We start from the raw sequence: 24,709 nt of genomic DNA, 5'->3' as shown, positions 1-24,709 counted from the left end.
GGGGGAGGGGAAGGCACGATCGGGAATGTTACTTCCATCGCGCCTCATCTGCCAAACATGGTGTTGTTAATCGTTGGCTGGCTCCTTTTTGCGTTTTTTTGTGTTTCTTGCCCACTCGTGATTACTTCGCTCTCGCTTCAGATAACCATCTTTCGCCAACTCTAAAAACAAGGTTAGCATGTGTCAACGCCTTTTTTACGAGTACGAGCAAGTATAGCCGTGGCAACGAGTAGGATGACGAGAAACAAAATTAGGCAAAAATTAGGCGAAATATGCAAAAATACGAACCGATACGACAGAAAACATAACAGCTGTGTAATATGACAGTCAAGTGGGGTAAAGAAACACCACAGCCTGACATTACTCTTCTCTAGCGTAGATATAATTGACAACTTCTTCTTCTCTCTCTCTCTCTCTCTCTCTCTCTCTCTCTCTCTCTCTCTCTCTCCTGTGGATCCCCTTAAATTACTAACCATTCGTAAGTACATACAGTAACGGGTACAGAGTGTAGTAAAACTGTGCAACACAACGTGAAACCTCAATGGACAAACTTCCGCGGAACCTTGCTTCTGCCGTGTGCAAACCCATCAGTGTTTTTGAGTAGCTGGTAAGCTGTGTGGGTCACGTGAGATGGGGTGTGTTTTTGTAAGACTGAAATATATCTACATGTATATGGTTGATGGAGCCCAATTATCTCCGGGGTTTCTCCGAACGTTGTCATAACTCACGTGATGTAAATACCCACCTAAACATGGCCCACAGCCCAGTTAAACCGCGCTTACTTGCATCTGTGAGGTTTACAGAGCCTATCTTCTGCAGGAACGTTAGGTTGGAGGATGGAACATGGACGACCCCAAAACTAGAGTGGATACCAACATACGCAGACTGAACCATGTTAAGGTGGTCTGGTCGCGTTGGTGCCATCCCATACTACTAAGAGGGCATTTCACCGTTTCCATCCGCGAAGTTAGAACTCCGTGTGTGCAGATTTTTGCATTTTTTGTCACATACCCCTGACGTCAACCTAGTTTAAAGAGCCGAAAAAAACAGGCACAAGCCTGAAGTATGAAACGTGGGGGGTCTAGCCATGATCGCTGCTGTCAAGCCGTTTTTCGACGTTTCATAGCCTTTTGGGAGAGATTTGCCGGTGTAAAAATCATAAGCGAACACGAACGGGGGGTGGGGTGGCTACCCGTTCAAACACGAGAGAGTCAAAATCGCACACAAAGGAAAATTAAGCGAGAAGCATGGTTCACCAACCTCCTCCCCTTCCCCCCCCGACGGACAGTTCTTTCGAAGCAAGAGGCAGTTGGGTTTTAATTGGAGCAAGAATCAGTTATGTGTACACTACCGACGATATATTTAGGCCAATCACATGATAGTCTAATTCAAGGCAACTGTTGCAATCTCTATTGTTATGCAATACAGATGAAATGTCTCAAAGCTGATACGACACGGTAGCATATGACGTCACACGCACACGCACACGCACACGCACACGCTGGGTCTCGGGCCGGTGTATTATTCTGGATATCTAGTGCTGAGGGTAGACACCGGCCTGGTAAAGGGGCAAAGGGGCAACCATCCCACTAATTGCTACCTCTCTTTGGAATATGTTCCAACTCGCCCCTTGCCGAAAAAAACAAATGAGTGCCTTCCATACACACAACATTGGTTGGGGGAACTATACCTTCATCTAAGCATGACTGAAAGACAGATAAGCTTCTGGGAATGCTACAACTAATATTGCAACATCAGGCTAAAGTAGCCCACCCAAGTGCAGTGCGTCACCATTAGCGATATTGGATTTTGTGGTCGTATTCGTTTCACCCGCATTGGGTCACCTCGTATCGATAAGCATATCAGGTGCGACAAACGCACTATGGGAATGTAGCGGCATTATTGTCCAAACGGGCACCAATATTACTTACTCGTTGGTACAGATATCTCCAAACTATACGCATGCTTGATAGCGGGCAGTTATGGCAGAGGTCCAGAAACGGTTTCAGATCCCTGAGCATATGACTAAGGTCAGTTTATTGGCTATCCTACAAGTACATACTCGTAGCAGGCGGTAGTCCCGAAAATAGCGTGATAAATGCCCCTATTTAGAATCATTGAGTTCTTTTCGTAACCAAGAAGGAAAAATAGAGCCTCGTCACTTGTAGTCCACCACGGTGGAGGACAACGTCACGTGAGGTGTGTCTTACGATCTCTCGTCAGACGAGAGCCTGTGTAGCAGCTGCAAAAAGTGATTTCTGGCAGGATCGAACTGCCGACGTTCTGCGTGTTAAGCAGATGCCATGACCAACTAGACCAAGAAACCAGGTTTTCTTGGTGAAAAAAACCGTTGGATCGTTTTGTCCCTAAAACTGTACTGTCTCTCCGGCGTGTTTAGAATTAAAAAATATTAAAAAAATATTAGAAATCTGCTTTAACGATACATTATATATACTACATGTAGCTGAAATGTATTTCCCTAGAATGAAATAATACCCAAGTTATTTTATATATCTTTACTGTTCAATTACCCTTGCTTATGATTGTCAAACTTCGTTATATGCCTTTCAAAACGACTTTTATTAACAATGGTGAGCAGAACAATGTTACATGTATTTTCTCCGTTCCTTTGCTATATATTCAATCAACTTGGGATATAATTTCCTTATGTCTACGTTCGATGCTGTGCGTGTATAGATCTGTGAGTCCGTCGTGACACCTCACACGACTAAGAAGCAAGACCTACGAACTGATCTCAAGACAGTATGACCCATAGGAAGCCAGTATCAATTGATCAAGCCCATGTCTCTTGTGGTCCATGGCAGCGTTCAAAGGAAGTACAGTACTTCGTTCGCTGGCTGAACTGAGGATACTTGTTGTATCATATAAAGAGGTTCATTCGAGCAGTCAGCTTCACTTGCTCAATGATTAGGGCTCGCTCTTACGTTCTTAGTCTTCGATTGTAGCTCACCCTAGTGTATCATTGATGCTGGCTAGATGCCACTCAGTTGGAGACATTCTGTGCTCAGGAAAGGTCCCCTGTTGCTTCAATTCTTTTTGGTCGTGTTGTGGTTCTTACTATTAGTGCTGCAATATTAATCAAACACATCAAAAAGTATCGCATCATCTTATATATAACCTTGAGAGTTAGACACACGTTGCAGCATGAATACTAGTGGAACGAGACGATGAGAGCATAAACAACACACAGTAGTGAGTTTTCTCATTGTTACTCATCATACTTTTCCTTCCAGACCCAACTCTCTCCCGCCGTGGAGTGTCCCTCCTTTCTTTGGGCCACTCTCAACCAGTTGGCACCGAGTTTCTTTTCTTCGAACTTGTTAGATTCACCCAACAATCGACCACGCTGTTCTTGAGCATCTTCGTCTCCCAGCCATGCTCCACATTCATAGTAGATCTGTGCAACAGCAGAACAAAGAGTAACCCCCCATCCATAATGGTAGCAGTTGCCCAGTTCATAAAGAGATTGAGCGAGAGAAGAGAGAGCGGTCTTCATAGCAGACCGGTGAAGCATCTGGGTCTTCTTGTCACTCTCAGACGTGTCCTTGTTCAACATAGTCAGTGAAACATGACATAGTCCCACTGCAGCTCCACAGATGTACCGAAACGCACGAGTCTCGTCCTTCTCACCACCCCAGCCATGTCTCAAAGACAGACCATACATCAGAGTCAGGGTGAGAAGAGGTGTCACATGACCGGGCTCGTTGTTTTGAGAGACCCAACCCAAATCCGATCTGGTCACCACTGTTGCCATCAGATTGTGAGCCTGTTCCAACTTTCCATCTTGTTGCAAGTTGGTCACAGAGTTTATTGTGGCGGAGTAGTCTTCGGTTTCGCGCGGGTTGGTGGGTCGTCGATCGCGTGGCAGACTCAGTCTTCTTTCTCGTGATGGTTGTGGTGACAAGTTGTCTCGTGATGGTTGTCGCGGGGACATCTCTCGCGGTTGCGACAAAGAGTGCCGCTGCTGTTGGGGAGATAAGTCCACTGCCGTGAGCTGAGAGTCACGGGATAGTGTCTGTCTAAGATGGGAGTCGCGAGAGACGGTTTGTCGCAGTTCGTTTCCTCTGGTACTTTCACGAGACTCGAGACTGGCTCCAAATTCTTCGAAATCAAAGGCCTCGGGGGTTTTGGAAATTCGATTTGCGTGCTTGTTCATGTAGGCGGCGTTTCCGGGGGACATTTGCTCCGGTGGTTGGTGACCTTTTTCATTGGCATGGTTCACATGACCCCATTCAGACCGTGAATGTCGAGCAGGGCTTCTAGACAGAGTCACCTGGGGAGGAGATGAAGGAGGCGTCTTGTGCGTAGCAGGTCTCAGATCAATTCGTGGATCACGTGATGGGTCAGCGAGCTCTTTTTCTCGTTCTCGTTCTCGTTCTCGTTCTCGTTCTCGCTCTCGATCACGAGACAGAACCAATGGAGGAGGAGGGGGTGATGGTGTGGCGTTGCTGTGGTTTCGGCTTCGGATTGGGCTCGGATCTCTGGATGAGACGGGGCTTGCCATAGCTATCCTAGCGTCATCTGAGTTAGGATATGATAAGAGCGTTGCATGGGATGGCTTGTATCACCTATAATGCAGATCAGGTTTGTCCCTAAGACCGTATTGGTCAGTTCTGGCAAACAGAACAATCACAACCACCTGGCTGGTCACGGTACCCGTCATACTCACATTTCTGTTCAACATCCAACACCTTCTGGGCCTTTTCGACCCACTTGATCTTGGTACGGAATTCGGCGAGCTTTGGCTGTGAAGGAATTTCATCTGTCCAGGTAAATGAACTTGCCAGCGACTCCATTTTGACGTCCAAATGAGAATTCCCCCTGCTTCTGCCTCCTGGAGAAGGGCTTCGGAAACGCTCTTTAGTCTTACCCAAAAAGCCCAAAAACGATTGGCGCTTGGACGGTTGTGAATGTGACGATTGCTCGCCATCCACAAAGATTTCGGGAACGTTCATGGTGGTCGCTGGATGCGTAAAAAAGCTGATGTGGTGGTCACAGGTAGTAGTAGTGCCACACTAGTCTGGGTCATCTCCCGAAAGTACATGAAATATGCAGGAGGAAGATCTCTGGGGGTGTCGGAACGGTGCTGGGCGGGCATAAAACACAAACCAAGAGACGACAGACACCAGGCACACCAGGCAGCCCATATCGCTGGGTCACGTGACACCCATAAAAGAGCGGTGTGACCATCACGTGGTACTTGTGGTATATTGTCGTCGTTTCGCTTCGCATGTCAACCAATTAGGTCCAAGGGTGTATAGTCCTCCATTAACTGCTAAAAATAGCATAGCTCGGGTCTTTCACTGAATGTCAGACAAGTCATTTTTTGAAGAAGAAAAATATAATATATAAATATATAAAATATAAATATATAAAAAAATATAAAAAATATAAAAAATATATATATAAAAATCCAACCCTCCAATTTGCTATCAACCTACAGTACAAGTAACTGTATGCATCGTTGGTTCGCTTTATTATTTGAAAGCAAAGTGGAACGTGAAAAGGTACAGTCATCATGTGCTGAATGTACACTATCTAAATGGTAAATGTGCATCAACAGTATCATACCAGTATCGCGTGATTCGGCGTACAGTAGCATGGAAATATGAAAATATAGGCATACTTGTGAATTGATACACTGATTACTAATTGAACGTGTTCACCCTACATCGTAGTAGGAGCTGTTGAAAAACGCGACATTAGAAAAGCGTATAAGACGAATAATGGGTCATGGCGCGGGCCAAAAACGTGTCAAATGAGACATATATACCAATAGCAAGTATTGTAATGAACCCTGGTGGTTTGCTTAGGCATTACATCAGGTAACTGTGTCCTTCTCTCAAGGCTATGTACCCGAGCAGTGTACCTACTGTAGCGCCATCCAGAGAAACATCAACATCAACACTGCGCTAACGCCAATAAATAATAATAATAATAATAATAATAATAATAATAATTTTCTTTCCGTGAACGCGCCCCATCGTGGATTGTATGTACAAGTACAATATATACAAACAATACATTCACTATCAGGGTCAACCCTGTAACCCTCATTACATGGCACTCGGTATAACTAGTGCTCTGTCATCAACCTGGACCGAATCCAAAGTCCTTCTACTCCTCCAACTGTCCGACGGTAATGGGCTTCTCCTTCTTCTTTCGGCCAAACAGACCTCGCTTCTTCTTCTCCTTGGTCACGGGAGGAGGGTCTCGGATGTAGTTGAATTCTGCGCTCTCGCCGTTGCCAGCAAAAGAAATGACGTTTCCACCCTCGGGGCCATTGCTTGAGCCTTCCTGGGGGGCGTAGGGGTTTGTGTCAAATTGGGGCACGGTGAAGCCCTGTCGGGGCACAAAGCCCAGAGATCCCGTCTCCATCTCCTCTCGCACTCTTTCGTCTCCGGTCGTCAGGTACTCAAACGTTCGGATTGTGTCAAGAGGTCGCTCGTTTCGAGGACGGGTAGGGTTGGACCGGTCGGGGTCACTGATGGGAGCTCCAAAAGTATCTCGGAGCTGCATGTCTGGCGACAGACTCTGGTGGACGCCTTGATGGTTGTACGACTGCTCGAACGGCTGGGCGTCGTGAATCGCAGACAGAATGGGGTCACTGACATCCTGCGCTTTGCTCTGACGTCTGTTGTTGGGCGAGGGAGGAGCATTGGGGTCCTGGTTCTGCTCCTGCTCGGCATCTTCTCCTCGGTCGTACTTGTAGTAGGGAGCGGGCGCGGACGAGTTGGCCTCGGCCTTGGATGCTCGTCGGAACGGAAGAGAAACCATGGTCGTGTTTGTGGTTAGTGTGAGTAACGTGTGGTGGTGGTGTTAAGTTGTGTTTTGGGGGTGGTGAAGCAATACTATTTAGTGGGTGCAATGGTAGAGCTAAAATAAGCTTCTAGCTTTCCTGGAATGTGGGTTTGGGTTCTCACATGCTCATCACATATAAATAAATACTATTGCTATATCTCCATCATTCATACTCGTCATAATTCAAATGCTTTCCGCGCATTGTTTGCCACCAATATTTTTTTGGCTTTTCGAGATTCTCAAGCCCATCCTCCGTTATTCATCATTTCGTACCGGTCCCGCACTACACTTAGGCAGTGGCAGTGGCGGCAGCAGGAGTCTCTGCAGCCTCGGCACCAAGAGTGGGGTTCTTGGTCTTTCGCTTGCTGTTGTAATCGCTGATGGCAGACTTGATGGCGTCCTCAGCCAGCATGGAGCAATGCAGTTTGACGGGGGGAAGAGACAGCTCCTTGGCAATGACGGTGTTCTTGATCTTGCCAGCCTCAGCCAGAGACTTGCCTCGAACAAGCTCAGTCACGTAGGAAGAGGAGGCAATGGCACTGCCACAGCCAAAGGTCTTGAACTTGACGTCCTGGATGACTCCGTTGTCGTCCACTCGAATCTGCAGCTTCATGACATCGCCACAGGCGGGGGCTCCAACCAGACCAGTTCCGACGTCCTCGTCATTCTTGTTCATGGATCCCACGTTTCGGGGGTTGTTGTAGTGGTCCAGCACCTTCTCGTGGTAGCCTCGTCGAGAGATGGCAAGAGGGGTCATGGGAGACATGACGGCGGTGGTGGTGGGTCGGGCTCGAGCGAGCAGACCGGCAGATCGGGTAATTCTGTTGAACATCATTTTCGCTTGTGTGTGTTTGTGCGTGAGTTTTTAGTGTGGGCTCGTCTTAAATGTCGGGTTCCACTGAGATTTTCGTCTGGCGTTCTAGGAGGAAGTGCTTGAGACTATATACCTATCTGATTGGGCGCATCACATGAATTGGGACCCAAATCCAAATCTGATAAGCGCATAAGCTCCGGCCGGGTAACCCCCTCAAACAAAGAACCACATAAACCTTATTCAGTCTGGTTTTGCGACTTCGGACTCATATTTAGAGTTTAAGTCGGAACGGCAAGCGAGAAATCTCCCTCCCCAAAGTTGGGCTCCATCCAAACCCCCCTATGAGACGGTCGATTGGCGCTGCCCAAAGTGCCACAGAGCAACAACCGCTCTCAATCTGCCTCCATTCCGCTTCCCAAACCCTCTCCCCCCCACCACCCTGCAATGTCCCCAAACATGCACCTGCAGCATGCACCACATAATTGCACAGCGAGACGAGGGATGCGTCCGCTCAGATTCCGGAAAGCCGAAATACGGTAAAAGCGATGGTTTTGCGGCTCAAAAAACACACAGGTCGCCCCTCCAAACTCGGAACTGCCGAAGTAACGCCTCGTCACACGTCCCATTAGCCCCTATGTCGCGTATTCCATCCCTGAACCAGCTCCCGAAAATCCAAACTTTGTCGGCTCCAAAAAAAAACGAAACGTCAATTTGCAGCAGACAAGTCCGAAGGCCATGGAAACCATTACAAATCACCCAAAACAACAAAAATCATTACTGCACGTGACCAGTTTTATGACGGAATCGGACCCTCCTCACCGCAGGCTAGCCATTGGTATCCAAAAATACACCGATGGACGCTAAACATCCCGCACAAAATGCTCACTGGTCAAAAGCCTGTTTCGTCGAAAATGTCAAAAAATGCCTATTAGCCCTTCGCCCCCAAAAGTGGAAATGCAAGGCAACCAAAAATGTCAAAAATAATCCAGGAAACATGTACACCATGCCAGATTGCAAGGAGTCTTGGGGGAGAATGACCGGGGATGGGGGGGCATCACGTGACTTCCGGGGTGCAAACTCCAACTATTGACCGCAATTACCCGCTCTACGGACACTTATGGACTTGTCACGCTCGTGTTTCATTGGCCAATAGAAGGCTAGTATTTCTAAGAACAGCGATAAAGCCAGGTCTGTTTCAGTTGGGAGTTTGGAACACTGCATCTGCAGAGCCGATAAAAGCGTTTTACAAATTTGCCACCTGAAAATCCAGGGAAATGGGTCAAAATCGCGCGGAAAAAGGAGACAGGGGGTATTTGGGGGCCATTCAGAACCGATTTTCTCCTTGAAAACCCACAATTGGCTTCTTTAACACCTCCTTAGGTGCACTTTTCCGTGCACTTCCACAACCTTATTTGAGACTGTGAACTCAGTGCTCAGATAACCTAAAAGCTTCGTATATTATTAATATGTGTGGGGTTGCTCGGTAGGGTAAACATTGGCCAGTCAGATCGGGCCCTCACCCGCAACTACAAGTACAACTGTTTTTTTTGCAGTCACATGACCAGAATTGCTTTGCTATGTCTCAAGTACGAGTACTGAACTCGAACTTGCTCTCAACATAAGCTTCTGACTAAGGGTGGGGGGGTGTCCGAACCCTAACCGCGGTTTGTTGACCTATCTTCGGTTGCTAATTAATTTTGTGAGCAATATGGATCCCTCAGAAGCTGTATTGAACTCAGAATCTCATCGAAATCAAGGCTTGTATGAAAGTATATCTCGAGAGAGAGGGAAGAAGTGCGTGTTTCAAACTCTGCTACAATCACTGGTTGGATGTCTCTGTATGCTGGACCATGGTTTTGTCACAGGTAACGCACCAACTGAACGGGCAGATCACAAGACGTCTGTTGAGGTGTCTCGGAGAACATTGTGTGCGGTTTGACTATTGCGGAAGGAAAGCAGCAGTAGTACTACGAGTTCGAGGACTAGTTGTACAAGCCTATCCTGTATCGATAGGCGAGCAATGGTACGTGGGACACTTCACACGATACCCCTCTCGGAGTCAGCCAGTCACTCAATTTACGATACAAGTAGACGATCTAAGATCAGGTGTTCAGATGTAGCGCTACCTTGGAATCGTGCACCAAGTTCCAGTTGGGGTCTGATCGAAGTCATAATGTCAATCTACAAACTCCACAGGACAGCGAACTACTGTATGTACTCTATGTACTGTACTCTGTACTTGTACTTGTACATGACTGAGAACTCCAAATAGTCCGAGTAAGAGTACCATGACACGACTTCAAAGCACGAGCTACAAGAAGACAAGATGTTGTCATACTCGTCAAAACTTGATCGAAGAACAAAAATACCCGCAATAATGATGGTCTCATTTGGTATGACGAACTTTGACCTGCTCTCCGTCCCTCACATGAATCCATTTAACACCATACCCCACACGGATGCGAGGTTTATTCTGCTTTTGAGATGAGGTGAGAGTTGGTCCGAAAATCCAACGTCCGCCGCGAAAATCCAACATCTGCGGATCCAGTCCAACCGCACTGCGTCACGTGACCGCCATTCTCCCGTTCCTCTCCAGCCGCTCTGCACGGAGCTTGTACATTGCCCGACTTTCCGATCCCTTCAGCTTCTGCCTCGGCTAACTTAGAGTTCGAACCACCTCAACGGCTGGGCCGAATTGTGGACGTTTTCAACTCGGGCACCAGAAAGTGGAGAGCAGTGAGAATTTGACACAGTTTTCTTGCGACAGTCTCAATTATATTTTATTTATTTCTTTTTAATACCGCTCTATATAAGCACGCAAGACATCCAGCGCAACAACCCCACATCCTCCCCCCGCAAAAGTCTATTTTCAACGGCTACTCGTAATGCATCTAATCTAGCTGAAAACCCTCAGCTCCTTCACATCTCACCGCCTTTACATCTCACCGGCAGCCACACCACCATCAACATGGCTACAGCTACCACTGGCTTCTTCCAGGACCGACCCACGCTGCTCAACCAGTACGACGGCAACTCTGCTCTCAAGAAGGTGGCCGAGTTCTACCTGTCCCACAAGACCCTTGCTGCTGTTCTTCCCGAGCTGCGCGAGCTGGGAGACTATGTTATTTCCAAAGAGATTTTCGAATGGCAGGAGGACGCAGAGACAAACATTCCTCGAGTCGAGCATCAGGGAACCTTTGGCCACCCCAAGAACCGGCTCATTGTGTCTCAGGGATGGAAGCTGCTCAAGGCCAAGGCGTTCGCTGCAGGTATTATCAGCGACTCATATGAGAGAAAGTACGCCGAGGAGAGTCGAGTCGTGGCCTTCCTCAAGAATTGGCTTTTCTCCGCCTCCTCCGCCACCGTTCTGTGTCCCTTTGCCATGACCGACGGAACTGCTCGAGTGTTGGAGGTATTTGCCAAGGACGATGAGCGACTGCAAGAGTGGTACAACCACCTGGTTTCTTCCGATCCCACTCAGGCATGGACAAGTGGCCAGTGGATGACCGAAAGACCCGGAGGAAGTGATGTTCGCAACACAGAGACTGTTGCCACCAGCTCCTACCGAAAAGAGGAGGGGGCTGAGAGCCGACCCAATGCCTCTGCCAACAACCAGATTGAAAACAACGCCACTTCGGACATTGTCACCGTCGGCACCGGCCCCAAAGACTATACCGTCAACGGCTTCAAGTGGTTCTCCTCCGCAACCGACTCCGAATGCTCCATTCTGCTGGCTAAGCGAGAGGGAGAAACTGGTCTTTCTTGCTTTATCGGCAAGCTCACCCCCGAGACGGTCATCATCAACCGTCTCAAGAAGAAGTTTGGAACTATCGCTCTGCCCACTGCTGAGCTAGAGCTTCGGAACCATCCTGTCATTCTGCTTGGTCAGGCGAACAATGGAGTGCCAGTGATTGCCACTGTCCTCAACATTACTCGGCTCTACTCGTCCACCTCGGCTCTTTCTTGCTACGGACGTTCTCTCCACATTGCCAAGCAGTACGCCCTCGTTCGATCGGTGTTTGGCAAGAAGCTTTCGGCCACTCCCGCCCATCTGAAGACCCTGGCTCACGAGCAGGTCCAACTGACCGGCCTCATGTTCCTGCTGTTTGAGGGCATTTCTCTGCTCGGCCAGTCAGAGGTTACTGGTCTTTCTCCTCATCGAGAGGCCGTTCTGCGAGTTCTGCCGGGTATCGCTAAGGCTTACTGCTGTAAGAAGGCCACCATTGGCTGTTCCGAATGCATGGAGGCTCTGGGAGGTGCCGGATACCTCGAGCACGAGATTGACATCAACATTGCTCGACTCTACAGAGAGTCCCAAGTCAATGTCATCTGGGAGGGTACTACCAACGTTCTCAGTGACGACGTGGCTCGAGTGATGAAGGGCAAGCGAGGACCTCTGATGATTGGCGCTTTTGAAAAGTACATTGCAGAGGTGTCTTCTGACCAGTCCGTTCTGGACGAGTTTGCTGCCTGGAAGAAGTGGGTCGAGGGCATGGACCTGGAAGCCACTCGAGCCGATGCTCGAAACGTGACCTACAAGCTCGCCCACGTCATTGTGCGGGCTCTGCTCCTTCGAAACGCCGTCAAGACCGGTGATCGGGTTGACGTTGAGATTGCTGAGCGATGGAAGAACGCCGACCTTTCAGGAGACGCCGAGTACGACTCGGAGATTCTGTATGGACAGAAGACTGCCAAGTTGTAGGCAGCGGGGAAAATGCGTAGCACTGATTATGATGACATGATATGAATGAATATTTGGAATGGGGTCCACCATGTTTGGAATCTAGAATACTGGTAGTCTGTGTAGACTGTGTACGGCTGACTGAACGTAGATTTACTTTACAGGTACAGTACATGCTGTACAGTCCTGAGAAGATGACGAAAGTGCCATTGATCAACGCGCATGAGATGATATTGGTTTGTCCCCTCTCCCTAATATATCTACGGAATCTGAAGATACTCTCAGATGGCAGCCAATTGTTTCGGTAATATTTTCACATTTTGGACAGGCTGCAGGTTAATGCATATAAAGGTGGTTTGGGTTTTAGCTGGAGGAGCAAGAGGGAGTAATTATTGCATAATTGAGAGGCGGTTTTGGGCCATAAATTTAAATGATGACTAATAAACGGCGGAGGACAGTGTTGGCGTTTCTACTACCCCTCAGTTCTCTTTCTGGTCCATTCTACAGACACTGTCATCTATGACTAAAAATGCGTTGTAAGTTTTTACCAAGCTTTTACCAGGCATCTTACATGCATGACTGCGATCTTGCTAAGCGAAATCGAGGCAACTTATATATACCTCCAGAGCCCTCCAGTTTCCGAGATTCATCAACAAAAAAACACCAGCTACAAACACAAACACGCTAGCAATGACGTCACGAAAAATTGCACAACGTTTCGTTGCCCAGGAACGGCCTGAGGGAGTGGGAGCCACTGTTCGACGGGCTATTGGAGTTCGAAAGGCCCGCAACTTCTCTCCCTTTGTTCTGTTAGACCATTTCAACGTCCCCAAGACGGCGGGGTTTCCCGACCATCCTCATCGAGGTCAGGAAACCATCACGTACATTCTCAAGGGCAAAATGGCCCATGAGGACTTTACTGGCGCCCAGGGAGCCCTGTTGCCTGGAGACCTGCAGTTCATGACGGCGGGAAGAGGAGTAATGCATGCTGAGATGCCACAGGAAGATAACACCCAGGGCATCCAGTTGTGGGTGGATCTCCCTGAGAAACTCAAGGACGTGGAGCCTCGATACCGAGACCTCAAGGCCAAAGATATTCCTGTTGGCAAACGAGACGATGGAGTTCTGGTCAAGGTGATCAGTGGAAGGGCTCTGGGAGTCGATTCTGTCAAGGACCTGGCATACACCCCCGTCTGGTACCTCGACTATTACACAAACAGGTCGCTCTATGGAGGCAACAAAATTGTGCAGGACATTCCCCAAGGCTTCAATGCACTGTTGTACGTGCTGAAGGGGACCGCCGAGGTCCAGGGGGAGAAGGTTGATACCAACGAGGTTGTCTTTTTCGAGCCTGAAGGAGAAAACGTGGAATTCACTCCCTCTACCGAATCTGATTCGCAGATTATCGTTGTCGCGGGTCAGATTCTGGACCAGGATATTGTCCAGAGAGGTCCTTTCGTGTCTGTGAACGATCGAGACTCGTATCAGGCCATACTGGACTTTAAAGAAGGCAAGAACGGATTCGAGAGAGCTGTTGGCTGGTCCAGTGAGATTGGAAAGCCCATGACTGAGCCCGAAAAGATGTGAGTGAAGAGAGACGAGTGAGTATGCTGCTGTTGAACCCCCTTTTAGAACTATACTAACCCCAGTCTTCCTGAAACGGGACCCGCCCAGAAATACGAACTTGGATTGCCTCTTGTGCTAGTCGCTGGACTCTTTGTCTTCTTTATCTGGAGGCTGGTCAAGCGCGAGAAGCAGAAGCAGACCTAGCTAGCTGAGCACAGTACCATAATATATAGAACCGAATAGATGATTTATTTGCAAGTGAAATTACAACGTAGACAAGTAACATTCTCTCCCATGGCTTGCATGCAACATATCTGCAAATTAATATCTAATGTCTATACCTTTATATACACCTTATAGGTATCTATCCTTTCCGAGTTGGTGACACTCTTTCCTCCATTGTAGCACTGTGTGCCTCTATGCTCGTTGTATTCTTTCCATGACCATGTGTTACCTACTCGTTACCAGCAACAACAATAGCCAACTTCTCAAACATGCTCTCCATAGAATCAGCGCCATCAAAGACGTTGTCAAAGGACTCGATAGACAGAGCAGCCTGGTGAGAGTCAATGAGAATCTCGTCCCGGTTGTCCCCAATATGGACGGTTCGAGTCTCTCTGTATTCGGGCAGGGTGAACTGGGTGATCTCCTTAGTGGCCGAAGACTCCTCGGATTCCTCAGAGGTGGTCTCCTTGAGCACATGGATGTTACTGTTAGTATCAACAACGACCAGGTCTCCGTTGGGCAGGAACTCCAGAGAAGACGCTGCCACCTCCAGGGTCTGTACAAACAGAGGTCCGGGCGACTTGGGGCTCATGAACATGATTCGTGCGCTGCAGGTATGGTTTGTGTCGAACACGTTGACAGCAAAGGCGAATCGGTTTCGGGGAGCGTCAAATGCCACGTATCTGTGTCCATTGAGGGGCAGCCAGATCTCCACAGACCACATGACTCGCGACTGGACGAGATCAAACACTGCCAGACGCTGCATGGAGAAGCAGATGAGGTTCTGCCGCATGACGTAGATGTCTCGGATTCGGGATCCGATAAAGTTGGGCAGTTCGGTGACGAATGACAGGTTAGACGCTCGGTAGACAGTCAACTGCTCACCAACACCGACGGTTAGAACAGAACCGTCCTCCGAGTAGGCCATAGATCCGGAAGGCAGGTCGGCAGGAGAAGCAGAGATCATGTTTCGAACGTGCCATGAGACCTTGGAGCCAGTGTGAGAGGATGAAACAGAGTGCTTCCACACTCGAAGAGCGCCATTCTTGCACAGTGTGTTGAATGTGGGCTCGCCGTTGTGGGTGTGTGCTAGCAGAGACAGAACTCGGGCATTGTGAGGGTTGACGACCTTGGTGGTGAGCTGCCACGAGCCCTGCATCTCCGCGGATCCGGGCTTGGATGTCACCTTGTTGCTCCACTTCCAGAACCGCAGGGTACAGACCACGTCGTCGGAGCTCATGAGGAAGTCCAGCTTGGGGTTGGTTTGTTCGTCGACCGTCACCATCCATTGTCCATCGTCGGAGAACTCCAGGAAGGTCACCTCGGCATCCTTGTTCTTCAACTCGCCCCGTACCTTACCGAGTTGCACCGCAGGGGCCACCTGGAACTTTGCAACCTCCTGGTTCTCGGCAATGTCGTAGATCTGGATCTGTGCTCGCACACCGGTGAAAACGTAGAGATGGTTGGGCTTAGTGGGGTGGATCTTGGCCATGCAGGAGAAGTTGGAAGGCTGGTACATCTTTTTGCCCTTGACTCGGGCAGCCTTCTTGGCCTCCTTGATGGGGTAGCCCAGGGTGTTGGCGTAGCCAATGTTGGAGCCACACACCTGCAGACGGGTCAGCAGATCCAGCGCACTCAGGACAATGAGCTCCTTGCCCTCCAGGTTCAGAGCATAGAGCTCTCCGGTAGGGTCAACTGTAATGGTTGTGATGGGTCCGGGAAGACGAGGAAGGAACTGTGTGTTGTTGGAATCCAGCTGCCAGAACACCAGCACTCGCTCTTTACCTCCAGAAAGCAGATAGTTGTCGTCCAGCGAGAAGGCCAGAGTGAGCACTGCGTCTCCATGCCATCGCAGAGCTCGTCGGACGTATCTGGTACCCTTGCTCTTTCGCTTCTTCTTGGTGGTGGGAGTCTCATCCAGCTCGGCATCAGGCGATCCAAAAATGTCGTAGAACATCTCAATGGTGCCGGAGTTGAAGCCCATGGCCACAAGACCGGAATCGGACACGGCAATGGAAGATCCATTGGCAAGCTTCTTCACGTTGCCCTCAGTCTCAATCTCCAGAGGCTCGTGAACGTCCAGCTCCAGCCACGGCTTGGAAAACTGCAGCAGCTTGACAGAAGAGGCCTTGAGCTGGTACAGAGCCAGATACTCTCCCTTGAGCGACAGGGCTGAGTGGGTGGCCTCGTTGACGGTGGATGTGAGTTTGGTGAAGGAGTGAGACACCTCCTTGTTGTCGTCGACAGTGATATCGGCCACGAACACGTGGTTGGACATGATATAGTCGTCTCCCCAGTCGGCAACGTTGTAATGGTAGTCGTTTTTGGCGCCAGTGTGCAGGATCACCTGTCCGTCGGCGTCCAGGGTGGGAAGGTCTGCATTTTGGGCACCATCGCCCTTCTTGGTCTGGTTCTTCTTGGTCTTGGTCTTGGGTGTGTCAGTGGTCTTCTTCCAGAACTTGGTGGATGTAAGGCCGAGCATGGTGATTTTGTTGGCCTCCTCGTTGGCCTTGATGCCGTAGACTCGCTCCAGCACAGCAGGCACCGTCACGGACGCAGCAATGCTCTGCGACTTCCAGTTGATGCACACCAGCGATCCAGTCCGCGACGCAACCCAGACTCGGTTGCGTTTCTCCTCCAGAAACATGTCTGTGGCGTTCTTGGTATCGAGTCGGCACCGGGCCACCACTCGCTGGGTGGAAAACAGATACACTCTGAGCTCGTGGGCAAAGAGCACAAACAGGTGTTTCTTGTCGGCCGAGAAAATCGGCTTCACGTTGGGCAAAATGCCGCCCATCGGGGGGCTGATCTGGTATTCCAGGCTCATGTTTCGTGATGTGTAGCGTTCTGTGCGGAACCAGAGAACAAAAAAAAAGTTTCGTAGAATACACCCACTGAAAAAAATTGTCTGGATATGCACGGTCATGTAGATGGAAAATTAGATTTCGAATATAGAAATTTTACACCACCCAACCCCATCGACACAACAACACTTCACACAGACCAAACCCATACAATGATTATTCCGGTGCGATGTTTCTCTTGCGGCAAGGTGGTCGGTGACAAGTGGGAGACCTACCTGACCTACCTCCAGGACGACATGAGCGAGGGAGATGCTCTGGATAAGCTGGAGCTCAAGCGATACTGTTGTCGACGAATGATTGTGAGTACAACTGAGAAGATGTGACAGGAGGATCTGGGACGGTCTGGCCGTGGGGGTTGTTTGCGTTGGAAAGGCGGAAAATGCGGAAAAAACGCGGCGGAATCACGACCGGTTGGTGACTTGAACCGATGTCTGGTGATACTACAAAGGCGGCATCAGGTAGTGTGAACGAGATTGGGAAGAATAGGGGGGCTTCAGTGAATTCATAATGTCATATTGTGGTTTGTGTTGTCTTTCGATTGCTTTTGATGGATCTATGGTTCTGATGGATCAGGTTGTGTGATGTTTCGTGTTTCTCTGATGCAATTTGGATCTGCCATATCACGAACCCACGATTAATCCAAGTACGATGGGCTCCACAGTGGCATTTAAAGTGTTGCTGAAAGTGAGATAGATTGGTGGCGTTCGGGCGTGTCTGTCTGTGCGACTTCATTCACAACGGTGGAGAAGACATGGCTGAGATTGCCAATACCCTTGGTAGACAGCTTTACCAAGTCTGATCACGATGATCACGGTTCTGATCATGATATTAGCTTCTCTACCTTCACTGCCACAATCTCTCATCACCTCCAGACATCAGCTGAATCTCAACCCTCGGGTGCCTCACGCGACCATTGTCGATCTTCCATCCGCATACCCACTACATCTACATGGTCCACTGACCCCGTATTACTTTCTTTACCAACACGGCTCCTGTCCCCTCTTCTGGAAAGCTCCTTTCTCCAGATCCCTTCTCTCGCCACTTCATACTAACACAGCTCACTCATGTGGATCTTATTGAAAAGTTCCTCCGATACAACACCCTCGAGAAGAAGGGCGACGTCTAATTTAGAAGACGGGCCTCTGTTACGTATTTGCACAATCAATTGTATTTATAGATATCTATCCAAGTACCACCTCGTAGACGATTACCAAGGTGTTGGCTATGATTAGGGGGACTGTGTTAGCTTGTGAAGGGCTGAAGGACGTTTGCGACGGAGAAAGAAGAGGCTGAAGATCTCAACCAGACAGACGCCTGTTGACAGTCGCGCCTGCCGCATTGATGATGAAAACGAAACGAGCTCCAGGAATTGTGTCGGGAGTGAGGAAAATGCCTTATCCGTAGCGTGAAGAATCACTACAGGACCGCTCGTAAATGTGTTTCTCGTTGTCTTGGTTTCCCTCTCCCTCTCCAAACTGATTCCACCTGTCTCCCTGTCTCACTCTCCCTCTCCCTCTCAATACTCACTTCGTAACAGCGTTCTGATGGCGGAAATCAGATTAATTAGTTTGTTCTTGACCGACTGATCCTGGGACTGTCCAAATCCCGCAGGCTCCGAAGATCCCCATCCAACTGTGTTAGCTCAACATGATCCCAGCAACATGGCCCCAGCCATTCACGTGAATATACAACAACGAGCACACGAATAAACAACAATCTCGCCGCTCACGTGACCCATTGTGTCTTTGTCACGTGACTCTCCCCTCTCCTCTCCCCTCTCCTCTCCCCTCCCCTCTCTCCTACTCACTTCTGTTCAAGAACCGATCCTCGCTGAGAATTGCCGCCGAGTTGACAAGCAACAGAATCACTGTGTTAGTTTCGTTGTGAATACTTGTCTCGCGTCCGGGCGCAACCGCGTCTTTGTGTCGCTTCCACCGTCCTCCACTCACCGTAAATCAGTCGTCCGAGTCCAAACATGTACATAATTAGTTTTGGTGGCTGACGCTAATATGCATAATAAGCGAGGTCCTGGTGGTCATAACCTGACTACAAGTACTCATGGCTAATGTGGGACAACCTTCTTTTGAAGATGACCTTCGGGGTCATATCACCGAATGAATGGATTTAAAAAATTCGGATAAATTAGATAAAAATAAAAAAATGAAATATTTAGTTTTATATGTTTTTTTGCAATTTCATAGAAATATAAATCTCTCAAAATATCTTCATTGTCTATCTACAAGCTGATCTTCAGTAAAGGACTTGTAGAGCACCTAAGTTAGATGTATATACTAGGTAAAACTACAAGTGGTGACAATCCGAAGAGATTATGGAGTGCTCATAACGAAGAATCACCTGTCCTACTTGTACAGGTACAAGTGCCCCTTTACGTTTACTTTTACTTGTACTTGTACTTGTATCATAGGCCCACTTTGCTTGAACTGCTACTGGTACCCTACAAGACCCGTCTTCATTCGTAGATACTGTAAACAACTACCGGAACGAACTGAATGTAGGGATACACTCACAGGCTCCCAGTCCAACAGCAGCACCATCGTCACTTTCTATTATTGTTTATAAATTATACCAACGAGAACCATCAGCTCTTTTCCACCAACTGTAACGATGTCGCCAATCCAAAGACGCCCATCCACAGACATCTCCTTGTGGATCTGACGGGAGAAGGAATGTATCACAGCATAAGCCCCCTCCCAATGAAGCTGGCAAGCAACAAAAGCGCGCACTGCTGATCCCCACTCCTTCTAATGTGGCTCACTGCACTCTACTCGCACTCCATTATGAGGAAGGTCGCGAAGACTTAAGAACTCACCTTAAATGCCACACTCCGCATACTTTATAAGCGATGCTGAATGAATGTGTCACCGCGCGTCCAACCTAAGAGCCTTTGAAGCGAGTCACTTAAACCTCCCGATATTCCTCACTTGCGGCCTTCAGTACATCGTCAATGAAAGGTCGCTCCTGAGGATCGACAATCAGACACTTCTTGACCAAACCCTTGAGCTGGTCCGAGTACTCTGGCGAAGCAGGCATGGTGAAATGTCCGTTCATGATAGCCAGGTTGAGAGAAGCTCCAGTCTCGTTAGTCTGATGCTCAAATGGCGAAGTGAAGTACATGAGAGTGTAGATAGTGCAGCCTAGCGACCAAACATCAACTCGCTCGTCAATGTTTGCACCAGTCTTGACGTCAAAGAGCTCCGGAGCTCGATACGGCATGGAACACTGCTCGGCAGCCATGTCCTGCAGTTCGAGCGCTTTTTGCCGAGAGGAAACGTCAATTCGAGCACGCGAACAAGAACCCAAATCCATCAAAATGGGCCGTCCATTGTCACTGAGCATGATGTTTGCGGGCTTGATGTCTCTGTGTGCATAGGGGACAAGTTCAGACAGAGGGGTGGCATTGGCGCTGTTGTTGAGTTCATCAGCAGCCACCAGACCTTGCTCCTCATCGTCTCCCAATCTGTACGATGACTGGGGCACAGTGGTAGTTGTCGACACGTCTCCTCCAATTCTGTGTTGATGGAGAGTCTTGATAGCATGGCAAATCTCCACCACCAGGGCCATTAGTTCCTCCTCGGAAAAATGGGTACCGTTCATCACATGGTCGTTGATTGCGTCCTGCAGGTTGCCGTTTTTGAGGTAGGGTAGCAGGATGTACACCGATTTGCTTCCGTCAGCCTCCTGTTCCACGCTGCTGTCCACGTACTTGATGATGTAAGGGCTGTCAAAAGTCTTGTAAGCGTCCACCTCGCGCATCGCCGTCTGAACGGACTCGGGTCCGAACGGGCATCGGATCTTTTTGAGAGCAAACAACTCCTGACCACGTGTTTCCACCAGGTACACGAAAGCAAAGCCTCCCTCGCCCAAAAGCTTTCGGATTTTGAACGACCGGTTGTTGATGCGCAGCTGCGGCGACGGGAAGCAGCTTATGCAAGTAGATAGCGAGTAGAAGCAGTCTTTGATGTAACTAGTCATGTTGTGGCGAGATTGAAGATGACAAGTGGTGATGTTGGTCGATAAAGTGGAGTGTAATTTAAGGTTGCGCGGCTTAGGGATATTTGGCTTGGATGCCGAACGATGGGTGGGACCGATAAGAATGGTGCCAGGGGGCCGATGGAGTGGATCGATGGGGACCATTTTTTAGAAATCAACTAAAGTAACACAAAGGAATGCGGAGTTGAGTTTTCAGCCCAAAATCTCTTCTAGTGGTCAAACTGAGGGGAACATCTGGGTGTCGTCAAAGATGTTAGAGGAGTGAAAGTTGCTAGAGGAGTGAAAGTGGGTGATAAATCCATCAGAATCCCATTGAAGTGCCCGAAAAAGAGGCAATTGAGGAATATGGATGTCTATTGATGCTCTGGAGAACAGTTCCGGTTTCAATCGAGGATTTCAACCTTTGCATCCGCATCTACTGTAGTGAAGGCCAGAAGAGACAGATGCTAGGGGGTAGTTGGAAGTACTGTCCGTGGGAAGTTGTGATGTGTACTTATGGCAATCCGAGATCACCCTAGTTTCGTTTGAACTGCAATATGGCAGCTCCATGTCCCATAAACAAGAGGTAGCTGAGACGATGAACTAGAGCATAAGCCAAGGAAGCGTATCGACAGAGCAGCAGAGAGTCACTTCTTAGAAACGTATCTACAGTAGCAGCAGAGAGTGCACTTTTAGGATCATTATTTTCAGCGACCTATCAAATTCGTCTCCACATTGCGCTTTTGAGAAGTTAGACAAACTTGATCCTCTTGACTCTGGGCTCCCTCTCAAGTGCGGCACCAAAAGTGGCTTCTGAACGGGCTGTCTGAACGATGGTAGGAAATGGTTCTCATATTTCTGGTGCTTTTTTACCAAGTAGTTGCTTTGCCGGAACCGCAACATAGAGGAACAGGAGAAGAAGACAGAGAATGTATGAAGAGACATGGCACCGAAGGACTTCCAATGTGGTATGCCAACCTCCGGGTCCGGGGCTCACGAAAACCCAAGAGGTTTTGAAGACGCCGTTTCATTGATAAAATGTTGGATATTACTAATCTTGATTCTTTGATTGCTTCTTTGAATGTAGTTGTTGTTTTCAGAGCTGGGGGAATTGGCGATGGCTGTATCCTAGCAAGAGTCCCTCAGAACAAAAAATGAAGACATAGTAGTTCAAAAACTTTACCATTCAATGAGACATACCTGGGAATTGTATTGATGTAGCCTCTGTTCACCAGCAAAAACTTGTGATATCGCAGTTCTTCATGTCCAGACCCGGCCCCCATGCTTGGAAGGTTGCAGAAATACCGAGAGAAGATAGCAAAAGAGCGCCCGGGGGCTAAAAAAGTGATTTCTGGCAGGATCGAACTGCCGACGTTCTGCGTGTTAAGCAGATGCCATGACCAACTAGACCAAGAAACCAGCTGTGGGGTTCAGAGGTGGGATGCACAATTTGAGCTCAAAGCAAGATTTTCGAAAAGTCATTAGGATAAAAAAATAGAATATAATACATATATTTATCCGGTACAAAGATGGAACGGGGGATTTACGTGAGCAAACGAACACGAGTGCCATGCCCTCTTTTTTACATCGGAATCTGAATCCGATTTGCGGGTATAATATTGTCTTTAGTTCTCAAGGAACTGGAGTGTATTTTCCTGGAAATAAAAATAATTTGAATAAAATAAAAAAATGAATTTAGAATAAAAAATTGAATATAAAATAATAGAATAGAAAATAATTCCCTCAGAGCCATGTATGAAAGACTACTTGTAGGGGTGATTCATGGATTGACACCGGAATTGCAATTCAGTCCCTTCGCTTTAGAATAAAACCGCACGAATTCCGAATCGAGTTTTGTTCTTTCAGCTTGCTAGATGTTTCAACTACGGACCCGATTTTACACGGCTATTAATTGAGGTTAGTTGAAAGTCTGAAATTATACTTGGAGACGGATCAACTGATCGAAAAGAGTCAACTATATAAAGGGAGTCAACACACCGCCACCCCCAAATCGCCCAAAATGACCAAAGGTGAGCGGAATTCGCCACAGACTGCGGCTCTTTATAAAACCCACGCTCACGTGGCCTCCGATCACCCACGGATCACTAATCTCCGTATCTCCGGAGTCTGTCCGATAGTCCCGATTCGGGTATAGGAGGGTGCGCTGCTCATGCACCGAAAAATGTGGGGATGTGTGGACATGCGTACAAAGACGGAGACGGCGCGAGTCTCAGAAAAAAACAATCAAGTTGAGCACAAAGAGAGAGCACAAAGAGAGCACAAAGAGGCCAGTAAACAGGTTTTTACCCATTTGCGCGGTTGTGTTGTCGTTCATGTGTGTGCACTTGTGTCGTATTGACTGTAGAAGGACAATACATAGTATTGGCGTTTGTTGAGGTGAATGGTATGTAGGTACATACGAGTGGTACGACGATATCGACACATCGACACCTGAAACAGTATTTGGAGGGATTTTGGAGGTCTTGATGACGGGAGTCGTCAAGTTGTCTTTCTTACTGGACGATACTATACTGGTAACGACGGTATCGAGCATTGGAACGGGATTCGAAGACTGCTACTCGTACGGTACAATTCCAATACACCATTGGACGGGAAAATAAAAGACGGAACCCCTTTGGATGTCTCTACAAGCCGATTCCTCCCCCACACCATCCCCACTGCTCAAACTACGCCGTCCCCTCCGTGTGTAGCTATTGGTATGATACTGCATGTATGATACTACACCGAAGATGGACAGAGAGGTTGGATTTTTGCTCCTGGAGTTGGTAAACTTGTCTTTGGCGTATCCGAAAGAGCAATTATGCCAGAATTCTCCAGGTTGTAGTCTCCAAAAGATCGACTTGCGGTCTCTCTTTCAGCTCAAAACGGCATCGTACTCGCAAACCTGCCCTGAAAGCCAGAATGGCTGTGGAGAAGACTAACAAGGACTCCACCAACAAGGTACTAGAGAATCAACCAGATACTCCGCATTGAACATCTGACTCAGTCCGTCTCGCTTGTTTCTGAGTCTGTGCGGTGCCTGGAACTGCAGGCTGTACCCCACAGCTAGGGCTAACGGAGAGAGGCACGGGGCTAGGGGATCAGGGACAAGGCCGGGTCTTGTGATGGATGCGAGGATGCAAGTGGGGTGAGTGGGGTGAGTGTGGGTTATTTGAGGAGGCGCCGAAGGTGTAGTACTGTTTTTGTGGAGCAAGCCCTGATGGAGACTCCGGATGTGGTTAAAGTAGATCATCAAGTGACTGGCCGGATTTAGTTAATGGAGTTAAGTAAACGGGAGTCGTTGGCTAGACCAAAACTGGTCATTCACAGAGATCTAATATATCCCACTAATCTTAGCTGAGGTGATATTATAAACCGATACTAAACTCAACTGACGAAGACACTGGACTTGCTCCTTCCTTTACGTCCCCCTCCGACAGTCCAACTCTGCGAGATCAATAATGTTCGCTCTCAACAGAAAAAGGAGGTTTTTACAGATTTAGGAGTGTTAAACACTTATTGAATTGGAATGAGTCCCTGTCAATATTCCTTTTGGTAGCTGTCAGAATGTCGCTTGAAGTCTAGGTCTAGGAGTGACAAGACTTACCATCGGTATCATTTAACTGTCTGTAGAACTCGACGAATAGTAATCGAGTCGAGCTGCAAACTTGACCGATGAATTTATAATGACATAGAGATCTATATTACTCACTAACGGTTGTTTTTTCCGTTTGTTCGACCTGGAAA

At 48.4% G+C, this 24,709-nt stretch overlaps 10 protein-coding genes and 2 non-coding genes across 12 annotated transcripts; 4 read left to right on the top strand and 8 right to left on the bottom strand.

Annotated features, from left to right (window-relative positions):
- Window positions 1-2,252: 2,252 nt before the first annotated feature.
- On the bottom strand, window positions 2,253-2,326 carry YALI1_B06892r. Its single transcript has one exon. It is a non-coding gene; the product is annotated as a tRNA-Val (tRNA).
- Window positions 2,327-2,924: 598 nt separating this feature from the next.
- On the top strand, window positions 2,925-3,176 carry YALI1_B06885g (uncharacterized protein; the record flags this gene model as incomplete). The annotated part of the gene is made up of 2 exons (XM_068281993.1): window positions 2,925-2,952; window positions 2,998-3,176. The coding sequence occupies 2 exons, from the start codon at window positions 2,925-2,927 to the stop codon at window positions 3,174-3,176; spliced, it is 207 nt and encodes a 68-aa protein (XP_068138094.1).
- Window positions 3,177-3,229: 53 nt separating this feature from the next.
- On the bottom strand, window positions 3,230-4,976 carry YALI1_B06866g (uncharacterized protein; the record flags this gene model as incomplete). Its single annotated transcript, XM_500514.4, has 2 exons — window positions 3,230-4,542; window positions 4,691-4,976. The coding sequence occupies 2 exons, from the start codon at window positions 4,974-4,976 to the stop codon at window positions 3,230-3,232; spliced, it is 1,599 nt and encodes a 532-aa protein (XP_500514.4).
- Window positions 4,977-6,138: 1,162 nt separating this feature from the next.
- Window positions 6,139-6,798, bottom strand: YALI1_B06847g (uncharacterized protein; the record flags this gene model as incomplete). Its single annotated transcript, XM_500513.3, has 1 exon — window positions 6,139-6,798. The coding sequence occupies one exon, from the start codon at window positions 6,796-6,798 to the stop codon at window positions 6,139-6,141; it is 660 nt and encodes a 219-aa protein (XP_500513.1).
- A 313-nt stretch (window positions 6,799-7,111) lies between these two features.
- On the bottom strand, window positions 7,112-7,657 carry YALI1_B06839g (uncharacterized protein; the record flags this gene model as incomplete). The annotated part of the gene is made up of 1 exon (XM_500512.3): window positions 7,112-7,657. The coding sequence occupies one exon, from the start codon at window positions 7,655-7,657 to the stop codon at window positions 7,112-7,114; it is 546 nt and encodes a 181-aa protein (XP_500512.3).
- Window positions 7,658-10,604: 2,947 nt separating this feature from the next.
- YALI1_B06809g (uncharacterized protein) lies at window positions 10,605-12,338 on the top strand (the record flags this gene model as incomplete). Its single annotated transcript, XM_500511.3, has 1 exon — window positions 10,605-12,338. One exon carries the CDS (start codon window positions 10,605-10,607, stop codon window positions 12,336-12,338), a length of 1,734 nt encoding a protein of 577 aa, XP_500511.1.
- A 669-nt stretch (window positions 12,339-13,007) lies between these two features.
- YALI1_B06776g (uncharacterized protein) lies at window positions 13,008-14,087 on the top strand (the record flags this gene model as incomplete). The annotated part of the gene is made up of 2 exons (XM_500510.1): window positions 13,008-13,900; window positions 13,967-14,087. 2 exons carry the CDS (start codon window positions 13,008-13,010, stop codon window positions 14,085-14,087), a joined length of 1,014 nt encoding a protein of 337 aa, XP_500510.1.
- A 250-nt stretch (window positions 14,088-14,337) lies between these two features.
- On the bottom strand, window positions 14,338-17,034 carry YALI1_B06745g (uncharacterized protein; the record flags this gene model as incomplete). Its single annotated transcript, XM_500509.3, has 1 exon — window positions 14,338-17,034. The coding sequence occupies one exon, from the start codon at window positions 17,032-17,034 to the stop codon at window positions 14,338-14,340; it is 2,697 nt and encodes an 898-aa protein (XP_500509.2).
- Window positions 17,023-18,098, top strand: YALI1_B06735g (uncharacterized protein; the record flags this gene model as incomplete). The annotated part of the gene is made up of 2 exons (XM_002142969.3): window positions 17,023-17,271; window positions 18,030-18,098. 2 exons carry the CDS (start codon window positions 17,023-17,025, stop codon window positions 18,096-18,098), a joined length of 318 nt encoding a protein of 105 aa, XP_002143005.3.
- A 55-nt stretch (window positions 18,099-18,153) lies between these two features.
- On the bottom strand, window positions 18,154-18,955 carry YALI1_B06726g (uncharacterized protein; the record flags this gene model as incomplete). Its single annotated transcript, XM_066094085.2, has 4 exons — window positions 18,154-18,209; window positions 18,500-18,604; window positions 18,780-18,839; window positions 18,922-18,955. The coding sequence occupies 4 exons, from the start codon at window positions 18,953-18,955 to the stop codon at window positions 18,154-18,156; spliced, it is 255 nt and encodes an 84-aa protein (XP_065950157.1).
- Window positions 18,956-19,891: 936 nt separating this feature from the next.
- Window positions 19,892-21,127, bottom strand: YALI1_B06704g (uncharacterized protein; the record flags this gene model as incomplete). Its single annotated transcript, XM_500508.3, has 1 exon — window positions 19,892-21,127. The coding sequence occupies one exon, from the start codon at window positions 21,125-21,127 to the stop codon at window positions 19,892-19,894; it is 1,236 nt and encodes a 411-aa protein (XP_500508.3).
- A 1,180-nt stretch (window positions 21,128-22,307) lies between these two features.
- On the bottom strand, window positions 22,308-22,381 carry YALI1_B06692r. The gene has a single exon. It is a non-coding gene; the product is annotated as a tRNA-Val (tRNA).
- Between the last annotated feature and the right edge of the window lie 2,328 nt (window positions 22,382-24,709).

This window comes from Yarrowia lipolytica, chromosome 1B (genome assembly GCF_001761485.1).
Source record: "Yarrowia lipolytica chromosome 1B, complete sequence".
Classification (NCBI taxonomy): Eukaryota; Fungi; Ascomycota; class Dipodascomycetes; order Dipodascales; genus Yarrowia; species Yarrowia lipolytica.
The sequence above is the reverse complement of the archived record's forward strand: the minus strand, read 5'-3'. Positions and strand labels throughout refer to the sequence as shown.